Source organism: Gopherus evgoodei, chromosome 3 (genome assembly GCF_007399415.2).
Source record: "Gopherus evgoodei ecotype Sinaloan lineage chromosome 3, rGopEvg1_v1.p, whole genome shotgun sequence".
Taxonomy (NCBI): Eukaryota; Metazoa; Chordata; order Testudines; family Testudinidae; genus Gopherus; species Gopherus evgoodei.
In genome coordinates, this window is record NC_044324.1 from 94,698,325 (window position 1) to 94,713,934 (window position 15,610).

The 15,610-nt window shown below is 38.4% G+C and overlaps 1 protein-coding gene across 2 annotated transcripts in view; it reads right to left on the reverse strand.

Moving 5' to 3' along the window:
- SLC22A16 (solute carrier family 22 member 16) overlaps window positions 1–15,610 on the reverse strand; it is a 47,768-nt gene that overhangs the window by 6,326 nt on the left and 25,832 nt on the right. For both annotated transcript variants that reach the window (XM_030556120.1, XM_030556121.1), the window contains 6 exons: window positions 10,018–10,494; window positions 6,749–6,866; window positions 3,685–4,234; window positions 2,209–2,336; window positions 1,708–1,817; window positions 1,147–1,246 (listed from right to left, as the gene is read on the reverse strand). In XM_030556120.1, coding sequence (XP_030411980.1) covers window positions 1,147–1,246; window positions 1,708–1,817; window positions 2,209–2,336; window positions 3,685–4,234; window positions 6,749–6,866; window positions 10,018–10,494 — 1,483 coding nt within the window. The remainder of the gene's footprint in view (window positions 1–1,146; window positions 1,247–1,707; window positions 1,818–2,208; window positions 2,337–3,684; window positions 4,235–6,748; window positions 6,867–10,017; window positions 10,495–15,610) is intronic.

A 15,610-nucleotide genomic window follows, 5' to 3' on the forward strand; every position in this document is an offset into this window, starting at 1 on the left:
ATATGAACCTAAAAAAAACTTACCCTTTCTGAAAAAGCAAGATTGAGCAATTGTAGAATTTCTGTGCAGCACACATAATAGATTTCATAAAGAGAATAGGGGATAACTTGTATGCATTGAATATAACTATACTGTTAAAAATATTTTGGACAAAATGAACTCCAAAATCCACATAACGCTAAGGAAGTGCCCAATTTCTTCTACAAAGTAACTGCCCTATCTCATCTTCATGGGACAGTTAAAGATACAGATGACTGTTGGATCACATGACGGAATGAGGTTGCAGCCACCTACAAAAAGGTGATGTCTCTTGAAACCAAGGTTTATTGATTGTCAGAGTCCTAATGAGCATCATGATAGCATCATTTTCTTCTGTAGTCACCTCTTGAGTTATTTCTCACCTGGTTATACTCTGACTACCCCATCTATGCCACCTCAACATCTCACTGCCCCACTATTCGGCTGCTTCTGTCCTTATTCTTTTTAGCACTCCATATCAGGAGGATATTTTGATCCTAGTTAGGCTGGTGGTCCATGAAAGCTTAGATTTGCTAGGCTTGTTCTCCATAGAGGGCTTCAGTTCCTCTCATGTGATCTAACATGGCATCTATGCTTCACTTGACTGATAGAGATGGAGGATCTTGTCATCAGCAGGATTTAATGTTTGCTCCCTCCCCCATCATCCGTGTTAGGTTATTCTGCTTCTTCAAAAGGAGATTGAGTAACTGTCTTTTCTCGTTGCCATCAATCAAGATCTTGACTAAATACAACACTTGCAATTTAGGAATGAGACACTTACTCCAAATTACATGAATGATACAGCAGCAAAGAGTCCTGTGGCACCTTATAGTCTGACATACATTTTGGAGCATGAGCTTTTGTGGGTGAATACCCACTTCGTCAGATGCATACAAGATACGTCTGTCTTCTTTAAAGTGCCTGTAATATCAACTGTTCAGAAGATTTCAGTGCCTCAAAGGCTCACTCCTGTGTTCAGATTTGTATATTTAAAAATAGATAGCTAAAACACAGAATTTAAATTACGAATGAGAATATTTAACTCACTTTCCTTTTGAACATATCTGCACTTCAACTTTAAATCTCAGTAAAATGGATAAATTTTTTGACTATCAAAACAACACGTACCTGGGGCATGAAGATCCACACACTAGTCAGGTAAACACAAAAAGGAGCAACTATGCTCCCTACACGACACATCATGCTCCCACTTCCTACAGCAAGTGACCTGGAGGTAAGACAAGACAACACAAGGCCCAATGAGAGTGATATCAGATATACATAGCAATTGATTAGAAATGCACAGATGCTTATAAAAATACAGTTATGCTAATCTAAATTTATCTTACAGTGAACTTGGTTGCTTACAGAAATAGAATAAAAAGTATATTGAACATTCAGTATAAATCATATTCTTAATGCCCATGAACATTCAGAAAAAGGGAACTGAATACTAAGAATATGGAGCATTTTTCCTGTACCTCTGTGGAACAGAAAATAAATGCATTTACTGCAGAGCCAAAACCAGAGAATTCTGTAACAAAAGAGACTGATCCTACACTAGCAAAGTCACTTGGAGCACTGCCATTGACTTCAGTGGGTGCAGGATTTGGCTCCAAAAGCATAACAAATGAAAGGAAGAAATAGCAAAATAATGAAAAACATATGGCAAAATTTTAAAGTTCTTACCGTACAACTGTTGGATACAGTTCTGCCGTGTAAAGGTAAATGAGGCCAAATGCAACGCCAATTGCAAACTTTCCAGCCATATTTGCTAAGACAGATAATATACTGAAATCCTATTCAAAGAGAGCATAAATATATAAAGCACCAGAAAACTTCACCATTCCAAATTCAATGCTATTCATTTATTTTGAAAAATTTAGACTGTAAACTATGATGTTTCTGTAAAGAGAGAGCAATACTTATTCCATACTTTCCTGATTATTTCCACCAATAAATAATGGCGGTAGGTTGTTTTGTCAGCTTATTTCCAACCCTTTGTTTAATTAAGAGCTAGAAATGCTAGTTTGGAATCCTTTACAAAAATATGGAAAATCTACTGTAAAAAAAATCCAGCTTCATTTCTAAACTACATTTAATTAATCTCAGGCCTTAGAAAGAGATGTTGCATTAACATATCTCGGATTCCCCACAATATAAGTACATTTTAAATGTTAAGTGACTAACCTGAGGGATCAGCATAATCAAAGCAGAGATCACTGCACTTGATATAAGAAATGGAGTCAATGTGTTTCTCCTTCCCAGTTTGTCCATCCCAATGCAAGCAACGACATATGCAGGAAGCTCCACGGCACCTGTCATTATGAATTTATCTGGTTTTAATCCATGATAATGATGGCAAATGCACTTAAAAATAATTCTGATTTGCTTTTTATGAGCATTTAGTCAGTCTAGTGGTTAAACTGGTTTTAAAAGATATAGGCATTAGGTGAAAGATGTATTTCACCAATATTTTGGGATAAACCCTCTGGTGGCAAAAATGTCAGTGGAGGGCTTACACTGGCATAAATGTGGTGGTGGGGAATAAGAAATCCATAAGGGAAAGAGGCTATAAGGCACAAGGCAGCTGCAGCTGCCTTTATGATGGGGAGATATATCTGCACAGGCCTGTCTACACTGCAATAAAAAACCCACAGGCTGGCTTGGGCTTGGGCTAAGGGGCTGTTTAACTGCAATGTAGATGTCAGCCTCAGGCTGGAGCCCGGGCTCTTGGACCTTAGGAGGTGGGTCACAGAAGACAAAGAAAATGTCTTTGAAATTTGCTACCACAGTGATTTATTTACAGTACTGTATCATAAACAGTTATTTTAGCAACATTAGCATCCTATGCTCAACACAACAGTCAAGTTACTAACATGTAATAATACATGGCAACTTAAAATTAATTCACTAGTATTCCAATCCTTCAAAGTGCTTATAAGCACACGAATAGTCACATTGACTTTATTGTGATTACTCATACGCTTAAAGCTAGCATGTGCTTAAGTCCTTTACATGACTGGAGCCTGATCCAAAGGTCACCAAACTCAATGGGAATCTTTCCAGCGACCTTAAATAGACTTTAGATCAAGCCTCATTATGTGCTGACCAATTTTATCAAGAGAAAATTTGCAACCACATTAAATTAAAGACTAACTTGAAGAAACATTGACCCTTAGATTTAAAACAACACATTTCTAACAAACTTAAAAATTATGAGCTTAGTGTTACCAGTATTATCTAATATTATCATCACTAAAAAAAAGTAAAGAAAATCTCTTTTTCTCAGTGTGTTTACTTGGATAGTATTTAATCAATTTAATAGTTTCCCCTGTACTGTTAGTCAATTTTCCCTGTTTGTGTGGTTCTTTCACAGAACAACCAGGCAGAGAGAAAATTTAAAAAAAAATAGGAAAATGTGGTTTTACAAGCAGAAAAATTGGCAGGAGAAGTCAAGGACAATATAGTATCTTAACATATTCTAAGCTTGCTTTTGTAAAATAACTACATTTCAAGTTGACAAGAATTAAATCTGCAATTTTAAATGGGGTTGGTGATGGTACAGGTAATTGAGGGTCAGGAAATTGACTGTTAGATCTTTAGACATTTATAATTTGTAAGTTCTAGTTCTGTTATAAGCAGAATAAAATCTCAGATATTTACCTATGAGAAATAGATTTAAATATTCATTGCCTCCAAGATTGACAGAACTCAGGGAGAATACATAGTATCCTAGACTTCCAGTGAACCAAATCAGCCAGACTGTAATGGTCCTTCTTGCAATGTGCCAATTATAAAACAGATCTAAGATGCTGTGCTTCTTCGCCGTAGAAATGTCATTACCACCTGTTCTGTAACAGACTAGATCATCTTGTTGGACTGAACACAGTTCAGAGATTTTACAAGGCGTGCTTACTTTATTCCACCTCGCCATTATATTAACTACTTTTTGTGCTTCTTCGTATCTTCCCTCTGACAGTAGCCAGAAAGGTGTCTCTGGGAGCAGCCAGCAGCACAAGACAAAGGGGAGAGTTGTTATGGAAAGGAATATCTGATATATCCACCAGGTCCGCACCAAAAATCCCACCAGTGCCACAGCCATGATTCCCACAGCAAAAAAAGCATGGACATGCATGGATGCCCATGTTCGAGCTTTAATGCCAACGTATTCTGTCACATAAACAAAAACCACAACCAGATAGCCACTTGAAACCTGAGGGGAAAAAAAACAGAGAAAAGCTTGTGTCTATTCCATTTGAGTGACAACACCAAAAACAGGTGGCTAATACTTCAATGTTTGTTTATGCTGGAAGTCTTAAGAGCCCCCTAACTTGCCCTGTGTTGGAATATGATGAGAGTGAGCAACAGTAATCCTGAAAAAAAACAATCAACATTTGCCAAAACTAATTTCAGACCTGTAAAATATCAGGTCACAATTTTCAGAAATGGCTAGTGATTTTGGATACCTTTGTGGGTAATATCTTTTTAAAAAGCCTTTAAAAATCAGGCCCCTTGAAGGTGAAACAAGTTGGACACTAGAAAAATTGAAGCAGCCAAAACCAACAGAAATTCTGAAAATCTTGGCTTTAGTTTTAAGCATAATAACCTGCATACTACAGAACTGCATATTTCAAAATAATTGAATTCCACCCCTTGGTATATTACCCTGTGTAACAAAGTTCTGTCCTTGACTCCATGGTTCCTGCATTTCCTGGCAGATTTTTGCTAGCCTCAGAGGCTCACTGTGACTGTCCACATAGCCCTCCTGCCCACATAGCCCTTCTATCTCAGAGGCAAGGGTCACAGCTTATGGAGCCATTTTCATCATAAGCCAACAACAGAGGTGAGGAGAACCAATCCTCCCTCACACAGTCTCTGTTGTCTCCCAGTCTCAGTGATTAATCAGGGAGGGGGGAGCCCAGGCCCACCCTCTACTCCAGGCTCCAGCCCAGGGACCCTAAAATTAGCAGCCATGATAGCTGACTTTTTGGAAATAGCACACGTACAATTCCCTGGGCCACTTCCCCACAGTAGCCCTTACTCAATATCTCCTTCACCATTACCTCAGGGCCTCCTTCCTTACACCTCATATGGATTCATACCGCTTCATTCCTCCAACAGCACAGCTCCCTTCTACAGCTCCTGACACCCACACCTCACTGAGGAGCTGGGAGGCTTTTAACTAGTTCCAACCAGCCCTTGATTGGCTTTGGGTGTCCCAATCAACCTAGCTGTCTCCACTGCCTTCTAGAAGGATCTTAATTGGCCCAGGTGTCCTGATTAACCTGGAGCAACTGCCATTTGGTTACCATAGTACCAAGGATTTGTTCAGCCTGGGGTTAACATATCTGTTCCTCACTACTTTACTGTAGCCCTCTGGCCTTGCCTCATCACACCTGTTAAATCATATTTTACGAAGTTTAAAGAGAATTTTCCTTACACATCTATAAGCTCTCATAAGTTTTCTAACTATACTAAGGTTCTGCATTAAAGTATTTATTTAGTGAATGTACTTGTTTCTATTTTTCTTGCAGATATCTAGTGCTTTAGACATCTGAAAACTTTAGATTTTCTAATTGTGTGTTTTTAAAGATGCTTCCCATATATTTTGATTAATCAAATCTCCAGTTATAAAAATGCCAATTAATAAGGTCCCATATAAAAGTGAAAAATATATATGCATTATACTTAACCATCTAAATAATCCTTTAAGATCTGATCCTGCACACTGAAGGTAATTGGAATGCCCTCATTGATTTCAGTGGTGTAAAATTAGGGTTTTAAAGCCCCAGTCCTGTAAGTGGATCCCTGTGGCCAGATACTTAGGCCTCTGCAGAGCTCCAGTGAGTTCAGTGGGACTCTGTGCCCATGCAGGGTCTGTTTGTTTGATCAGAGTCTTAATCTCTAGCACTTCCATTTATAAGCCCCCTCAACCTCCCTCAAACCTCATCCAATGCCCAGAGAGACTCCTGTTGACATCACTGTCAGTGTTTAATTTGTAGCGAAAGAGGTGCTGGGGCTCAAGCAATTTTTTACATTCATAACTGATTAAGCAAGCCCAGAGGCACCAGGGCTATGAACTGCCAAGCCCACAAAAAAGTATATAGGGTAGCAATTTGAAACTGATTGCTAAAAAATTAAATATGCTCACATAGACACAAGTATAGTAGAAGCTTTTAGAATGTTTACCAAGCCTATCTGTTTACACATGTATCCAGCATTTTAGATGTAGTTTAAAAGACAGAAAAGATGCATATCAGAAAAAAGGGCAACTATCCCCTACCCATGAACATAGCTGAGGTAAAACCATGACAATATTTTAACAAAAATAAAGTCTATTTCTAGTAATACACCATAAATAACAATGCAATGCAAGCTGCAATGCAGGAACCAGAGTTTGCTACTCAAACTTTGTCTCTCACCTAACTACCAGTCTAGCTGGGGTTGAGACTGTGCTAAAAGAAGCATCGTCAGTCCTTGATGAAGGAAGCACCAAATATTGCTTCATATGCACCCTTTCTGGTTAAAACAAAGAGAAAGGGCACTGAAGGGTGAAGAAGCAGCAGTGTTCGGATTCTCACTCCTTTGCTAAAGAGAGTGTTGTGGCAATACATGAGGCTTTTAAAAACTGGAGAAGGGACGGAATAGGGAGAAATTATGGAGGGCTTTCCTGAGAAACGTTAGGAAACTGCATTTAAAAAGAATTAGGATGAGCATCTATACTTACCATAGCAAGGAGAAAACGTATGATTACAAAGCTGTAGTAGTCAAATGTGAACGCCACTGCAATGCCAAATAAAAACTGACCAGTGCTTGTGAACCACATTATATACCGTCTTCCCACTCTGCACATTACAATAAAAACATCATAATTATTTCTTATTACTAACCATGTTTATTATGAGAGTTCCTGAGGGCCAACCAAGAACATGACCCCATTGTGCTAGGCACTGTACAAACACAGAGCTGTAGAGGATCCCTGCCTCAAAAAGCTTATAATGGAGATATATAAGATAGACACAAGGTGAGGGAAGGATAGAACAAACACACAGAGTGAACAATGGGGTGGCATGTTATAAATATTGTACTAAAAAGCAACTGCAACTTTGGAAATCTTACCAATAAGAATTACAGTAAATATGAAAAGTATCACGAGTGCTGTATTTAGGGCACTGCACTACCACAGTAGCCCCAGGTTTGATCTTAGCTCTGATATATTGTTCTCCAGATGAGAGAAAAACTTTTATTTTTTCTGTACCTATCATTGTGACCATTTTAAAAGTAGCACTGATAAAAGGGAGCCCCATCTGACTTTCCATGACTGAAAGGAAAGGTCTCCATAGAAAAGGGCACTATGTATGTTCATATTGAGCTTTACATTTAACTTCTGCATCTGTAATTTGCCATTTTCCACAGATTCACTCCATTCTCTCTCTCTCTTTCTTGGACATTTTAAGTAACAGCTACTGAATGTGTTCCAGCACAGGTCAGCACGCAATAACTCATGCTATCTCTTACCATCTCAAAACATAATGTGGGTTCCAATGAAAGTTTTTTTACCTTAATTCCTCTGAATTATACGAAGATAAAATATCTAATAAATGGTAATCAGATACTTCCTCAGAATTCTTTGATTTCATAAATGCACACACAAACTCACTACCAGGAATGCCCACCTATGTTAAATGTCACATATATAATAAGAACACTAGCAGGAAAATAAAATTATGTGAAATGTTAGCTTCTTATTATATATATTACAAGCCAGGTCTTAAATTATGTGTCATTCCTCATTCTGAAACAAAGGTCTTTAACATAAAAGGAATCCTAAATTTGTTTCTCCAGTTTCCATATCATCTCAGGTAGAAAACATGTTGATCTACCAGAACATGCTGTATATAAACAAATAACCAGAAGAAGTCAACACCAATAAATTCAACTGAAGAGAAAACAAACTCTAACAGATATAAAATCTATTTATAGATTACCTCTGTCCTATTTTGTTTAACAATGTTCATTAATAAAGAGTATGTTTCAGGTGTCAACTAGATAAGGAACAGGCACTGTTTCATTTTTATTCTCTGATGTAGAGATGTATTATTTCTATCTTCAGCAGCAGCAGCTTTTGGAGATTTGGGTTTGGGGTCGGTTTTGGGTTTTTTGCACATGAATTTGGTACCACATTAAAATAATACTGGAAGGTGACGTCTTACAGAACAGATATAGCCCAGACAGCTGCACTGCAAATTTCCCTACAATGCCCTGCCAATGTGCTTCAACCCTGACCTAGGGTATGTCTACACTACAGACTTAAGTCGACAAGTGTTAGGTCAATTTAGAGCTGCCACCACAGTAATTACTGCGGTGGTCCACGTCCCTCCTTCTGTCGGTGGTGCGCATCCTCACCAGGATCACTTCCACCGACTGAAGAGGGGAGGGGTCCCCACTCCCAGCCGGAGTGGGGGAGCCAGGCGAGCACAGCTGGGCTGCAAGCGGGGAAATGGAGCAGCTGGGCTCTAACTGCTTGGCTTTTTTTGTCAATTTCATGGCTCCAGCATGGAACCCTGAAACTGACAAAACAGCCAACAGTGGATGTAAGTATTGCAGTGTCTGCACAGACACAGCGTTTCCCTAACTACACCAGCCTAAGCCCTATGCCTCTCATGGAGCTGGTGTTATGATGTCCATGTAGTAGGGCACTTACACTGTCGGGAGCAAGACTGTCGTGTGTACACTGACATAATTAGATCAATGTAAGCTGCCTTATGTCCACCTAACTATGTAGTGAAGACCAGGCCTTGGAAAAATGGAGGAGGTAGTTGTCTTCGTGCCCATTCAATCCTTAATCTCTGCCAAAATTCTCAGCAGATATGCTAATTAGTTCTGCTGTGGTCATTCTTCTGCTGGGAACATCTGTTGACTGAAAACTGGATTGAAACTACCGACTTATTTCCCACCAGTCAAAAGCTGCCAGATAGTAATAACTTTCAGATGTAAAACTTTTTGTTGTAACTCCATAAAATACAATATGTTTATTCTCTTAAATGGCTGTCCAGAGCTCGAGCTAATCTAACTGAGATATATGTCATTATCTGTGTCTGCATATTAACTGAAAATATTATAACTGATTTAAAGAGACACTATCAGTTCAATTTAGGTTCTAAATTCAGGTTTTGTATTAAAGTTTTACAAAACCTTAGATTAAGAGAACCAATTCCATACTTTTATAAAATCCAACTGAAAAAATAAGCTTCTCTTTATGCATTTACATAATGTGTTGACAACTGAAATATTTTATACTACTGCTGGAGGAAGTGAAACTGAGGGCAAACTAAAGGGAAACTGATTGGTCTATTTTCTTCCTTCATACAGACGGAAATGCGAAAAAAAAAAAAAAGGGTAAACCAATAATGGTGAAAAATAGAGTAGATTTTTAGTTTTAGTCATACAGAACCAAATTCAAATCCCCAAGTCTTTGCATCAGTCCCATAAAGTAGTAGTAATGACAGAGGTCAGGAAATTTGTTTAAAAAAATTTTTTTTAAACCTTACAGCATAGGTTTAACTATTCATCATATCCATCACAAAAACATTTCTCTTTTTTATTATAAATAAGATGAGGAGAATGGGTAGAGGGAAAGGAGGAACTATGACCAGGGAAACTCACTATGACCCTGGTCCTGCAGAAAGCTTTGTTTAGGTACAAGGTGCCACACATACGGGGTAGCTTGCTGGATCAGGGCCTACATATGATATAAGGCATGACATTTAAAAAAAAAATTCTATCAACAGTTTTTTAAGTTTTCTGATAGAAAAACACAAATCATCTGTATCAGAGAAAGATAAATTTAAGCTATGTTGAAGAACACATTTGTTAATAAAACGACAATTAGATGAAACTTCTTTTAAATTAATATCTCATATAAGAGCAAAGCATTTAGGCACATACAGAGTTATTGCACTCTTAAACTACAGTATTAAGAGGATGGCACTGTACCTGTCAGCCATATCTCCAAAAATCACTGCTCCAAACAGGACTCCAAGCATGAATGTGGGCTGAGTTAATTTTGCAAGCCATTCCCGGTGACAGACCAAATCCCATTCTGTAACAATGGTACTCTTCCATTTTGTTTGATCATAGATATATCCATCAGAACAAGAAAAAACAGACTTGTTGCCACTATATTCATATGCAAGATACAAATTGCTCTCCCGCTTGGACCTGCTGCACTGATCAAGTTCCCAAATTTCTCCATTTTCCAGCTGGACCACAATGTAATCTTTTGTTGATGTCCACAGTGTCCAAATATCCTCTATTCTTGAACTAGAGGAATTGCTGAACAGTATACTAGTCACATTTCCAGGGACACTGCATACAAATTTAGGTGTAACAGCCATGAATACGGAAGCCAAGTAATGAATGCCACATGAGATAGCTTGAAAGACAGATGCAAAATAGACACATGCTTGGAATCTGTAATGTGAAAAAAAAATTATAGGGAAAAATACCTGAGAGATTTCCATACATAAAAGAAAAAAACTACCAAAATTATTTAGTTGCTAATATCAATCTACTATTTTTTTTAAAATTTGTAAAAGGAGTCATAATTAGCTATCTAGTGGTTTGTTCTGTAGTGGTTCTAAATTAATTAAACCTTGCAAGAGACCAAACACCAGCAGAGTGCCACACAAGTAATGTTCTCAGTTCCCAAGAAATATCAGAGTATACTTTTGTGATGGGTTTCCTCTGGAGTGCCACCTGGAACCAGGGTACCACTGACCCTCCCTTGATCCAAAAGCCTGGGCTCTCTCTTACACTGTACTGCTGTGACAAGCTGACAAGCCCTCCAGGCTCAGCCTGCACTTTCATCAGCATACATACAGGTACAGATACACCCAGCTGCAGTTACATGCAGGCAGGCTCTTTGACAGGCCCTGCATGGGAAGGCTTCAGCTAGGGCACCTCCTAGCTCCTCAGGCACACCCCCACTCTGGAGTATAAACTCAAAATTATATGGTCCTGCACTGCACAGGGAACAGTACAGCATAAGATCATAAAATTCACTCCCTCCGTTAATGTGGAGAGGAATATAAAATGGCTTCCTACCCCGAGTTATAATTTTCACGCACTGGTTTAGATAAAGCAAAAATAAATTTATTAAACTACAAAAGTGTCTCTCTCTCTCTCTCTCTCTCTCTCTCTCTCTCACACACACACACACACACACACACACACACACACACACACAGTCTCTTTCACACTCCTCTCCCAACACATACTTGTATTATTGTTATTCTTGGTATTTCCTGCAATGCATATATATTCTCTGTAATTTTATTCTTTCAAAGTGTTATTTTAGTGTTTGGACTGGTCTATGCATTTCATAATTTCTATTTCTCTTCCACTTAAATGTAATTCTCTGAGTACTGAGTTTTAAATGCCAACCTGTCCTGGCTGGAGTAATTATCCCTATGGTAACTTTTAAAAAATATATATTATATCTAGGTTTTGTGTTTCTACAGGTGGCGCATATAGGCAAATACCTCGGTACATATAATAAAATTTATTCCACACATGGATGGAAAAAATTAGAGGGAACATTGCCGACCACCTGACCTGGATGGTGATAGTGACTGTGAAATGCTCAGGCAGATTAGAGAGGCTATAAAAACAAAAAAACCTCAGTAGTAATGGGGGATTTCAACTATCCCCATATTGACTGGGTACACATCACCTCAGGACGAGATGCAGAGATAAAGTTTCTTGATAACTCAAATGACTGCTTCTTAGAGCAGCTAGTCCTGGAACCCACAAGAGGACAGGCAATTCTTGATTTAGTCCTAAGTGGAGCACAGGATCTGGTCCAAGAGATGAATATAGCTGGACCGCTTGGTAATAGTGACCATAAAATAATTAAATTTAACCTCCCTATGGTGGAAAAACACCACAGCAGCCCAACACTGTAGCATTTAATTTCAGAAAGGTGAACTACACAAAAATGAGGAAGGTAGTTAAACAGAACTTTAAAAAGTACAGTGCTAAAAGTGAAATCCCTGCAAGCTACATGGAAACTTTTTAAAGACACCACAATAGAGGTTCAACTTAAATTTATAACCCAAATTAAAAAACATAGTAAGAGAGCCCAAAAAGTGCCACCGTGGCTAAACAACAAAGTAAAAAAGGCAGTAAGAGACAAAAGGCATCCTTTAAAAAGTGGAAGTTAAATCTGAGTGAGGAAAATAGAAATAAGCATAAATTCTGGCAAATGAAGTGTAAAAACATAATTAGGAGGGCCAAAAAGGAATTTGAAGAAGAGCTAGACAAAGATTCAAAAAGTAATAGCAAAACATTTTTTTAAGTACATCAGAATCAGGAAGTCTGCTAAACAATCAGTGGAACCACAGGACAATTAAGGTGCTAAAGGAGCACTCAAGGATAAGACAAGACCATTGTGGAGAAACTAAATGAATACTTTTCATTGGTCTTCATGCCTGAGGATGTGAGGGAGATTCCCAGACCTGGGCCGCTCTTTTTAGGTGACAAATCTGAGGAACTGTTTCAGATTGAGGTGTCATAAGAGGAGGTTTGGGAACAAATGGATAAACTAAAGAGTAATAAGTCAGCAGGACCAGATGGTATTCACTCAAGAGTTCTGAAGTAACTCAAATGTGAAATTGCGGAACTACTAACTGTAGTTTGTAACCTATCATTTAAATAAACATTTGTACCAAATGACTGGAGGATAGCTAATGTGATGTCAATTTTTAAAAAGGGCTCTAGAGGTGATTCCAGCAATTACAGGCTGGTAAGCCTGACTTCAGTATCAGGCAAACTGATTGAAACTATAGTAAAGAACAAAATTGTCAGACGAATAGATGAATATAATTTGTTGGGTAAGAGTCAAGATGGTTTTGTAAAGGGAAATCATGCCTCACCAATTTACTAGAATTCTTTGAGGGGGGAGTCAACAAGCATGTGGACAAGGGGGATCCAGTGGACATAGTGCGCTTAGATTTTCAGAAATCCTTTGACAAGGTCTCTCACCAAACGCTCTTACGCAAAGTAAGCTGTCATGGAATAAGAGGGAAGGTCCTCTCATGGATTGGTAACTGGTTAAAAGATAGGAAACAAAGGGTAGGAATAAATGGTCAGTTTTCAGAATTGAGAAAGGTAAACAGTGGTGTCCCCAGTGGTCTGTGCTGGGACCAGTCCTATTCAACATATTCATAAATGATCTGGAAAAAAGGGGTAAAGAGTGAGGTGGCAAAATTTGCAGATGATACAAAATTACTCAAGATAGTTAAGTCCAAAGCAGACTGTGAAGAGCTACAAAAGGATCTCACAAAACTGGGTGACCAGGCAACAAAATGACAGATGACATTCAATGTTGATACATGCAAAGTAATGCACATTGGAAAACATAATCTCAACTATACATAGAAAATGATGGGGTCTAAATTAGCTGTTACCACTCAAGAAAGATCTTGGAATCGTTGTGGACAGTTCTCTGAAAACATCCACTCAATGTGCAGCAATAGTCAAAAAAAAATGCTGGGAATCATTAAGAAAGGATTAGATAATAAGACAGAAAATATCATATTGCCTCTATATAAATCCATGGTATGTCCACATCTTGAATACTGCATGCAGATGTGGTCGCCCCATCTTAAAAAAAAAAGATATATTGGACTTGGAAAAGGTTCAGAAAAGGGCAACAACGATTAGGGGTATGGAACAGCTGCCGTATAAGTAGAGATTATTAACACTGGGACTTTTCAGCTTGGAAAAGACACCTAAGGGGGGATATGATCGAGGTCTATAAAATCATGACTGGTGTGGAGAAAGTAAATAAAAAAAATGTTTATTTACTCCTTCTCATAACACAAGAACTAGGGGTCACCAAATGAAATTAATAGGCATCAGGTTTAAAACAAACAAAAAGCAAGCATTTTTTCACAGAATGCACAGTCCACTTGTGGAAATCCTTGCCAGAGGATGTTGTGAAGGCCAAGACTATAACAGGGTTCAAAAAAGAACTAGATAAGTTCATGGAGGATAGGTCCATCAAATGGCTGTTAGCCAAGATGAGCAGGGATGGTGTCTCTAGCCTCTATTTGCCAGAAGCTGGGAATGGGCGACAGGGGATGTATGATTACCTGACCAGTTCATTCACCCTGATTACCCTAGGAGAGAAGGAACAGTGCAAGCTCAGATGAGAAATAATCACAGTAATAAAGATGTATATTTGGACATTGCAGAGGGCATGAAGCAACTCATCGGGTACCACCCAGATAAGCAGCAAAGCCAGGTGAAGGTGAAGGTACTCTGGCAGCCCTCTCAAAAAATAAGTGATGCCAACAGAAAATCTGGAGCTGATCCCCAGACCTGCTGCTTTTATGTTGTACTGGATGCCGTACTGAGTGAGGATCCCACCACCATCCTGCACGTGACAGTGGACATCTCGCAAGACCCAGAGGAGGGAACTTGGCAGTAGTTACTGAATACCCAATAACATCTTTTTTAAGAAGTAATCCTGCAAGCTGCGGAGCTTCCCCAGCTCTCACTGAACATGATGAGGCCTTAATGCTTCACAGGAAGTACTTAGCATTTCACAGAATTGGGCCCTTAAATTGTATATCTGTAGTATTAACTTCATAACATTGTATCGCAGCCATCAATGCCTCTTTGTCTTCACTGCAATAAAAGTTTCTTTTTACATTACAACTCTCTCAAAGTAAAATTTTAGTGGGGACAAGACACAAGTAGTTTTCATCTTGATATAGCTAGTTGAAATCAATCCTGTTTCCTCTTCCTGGGGTTGACCTTGACGAGCTTGACATTAAAAACTGGAGTGCCATGTCTCCTCTAGGATTTTACTCTGAGATAGTTATCTTGATGTAAAAACATCTTTTTTCTTCCTATGAAGACACAGCTTATTTACATTACATATACTTCCTTATGGTCTACATTTCATTCTACCTTTTTGCTAAGACTGCCAAAAAGGTTGTAAAAATGTTGGTATTATTTTGTACTCTGGGCACTTGTGCATCAGGAAATACACTGAGGGCCACCAATTCTTACTATAAAGGCCTCTAAACCAGTGGTTCTCAAACAGGGATACGTGTACTCCTGGGTATGCAGAGATCTTCCAGGGGTTAACTCATCTAGATATTTGCCTAGTTTTACAACAGGATACATAAAAAGAACTAATGAAGTCCATACAAACTAAAATTTCATACAGATAATGACTTCATAGTGCTCTATATACTATACATTGAAATATAAGTAAAATATTTATATGCCAATCAATTTATAATATGGTAAAAATGAGAATGTAAGCAATTTTTCAATAATAATGTTCTGTAACACTTGTATTTCTATGTCTGATTTTGTAAGCAAACAGTTTTTAAGTGAGGTGCAACTTGGGGGTACGCAAGACAAGTCAGAATCCTGAAAGGGGTATAGTAGTCTCGAAAAGTTGAGAGTCACTTCTCTCAACAACCATTGGATGGCAAAATTTTTGGTTACCACCGATCTGGGGGTAAATATACACCAGCTACCCAAATCTTAAAGTTTCTGGATCCCAACC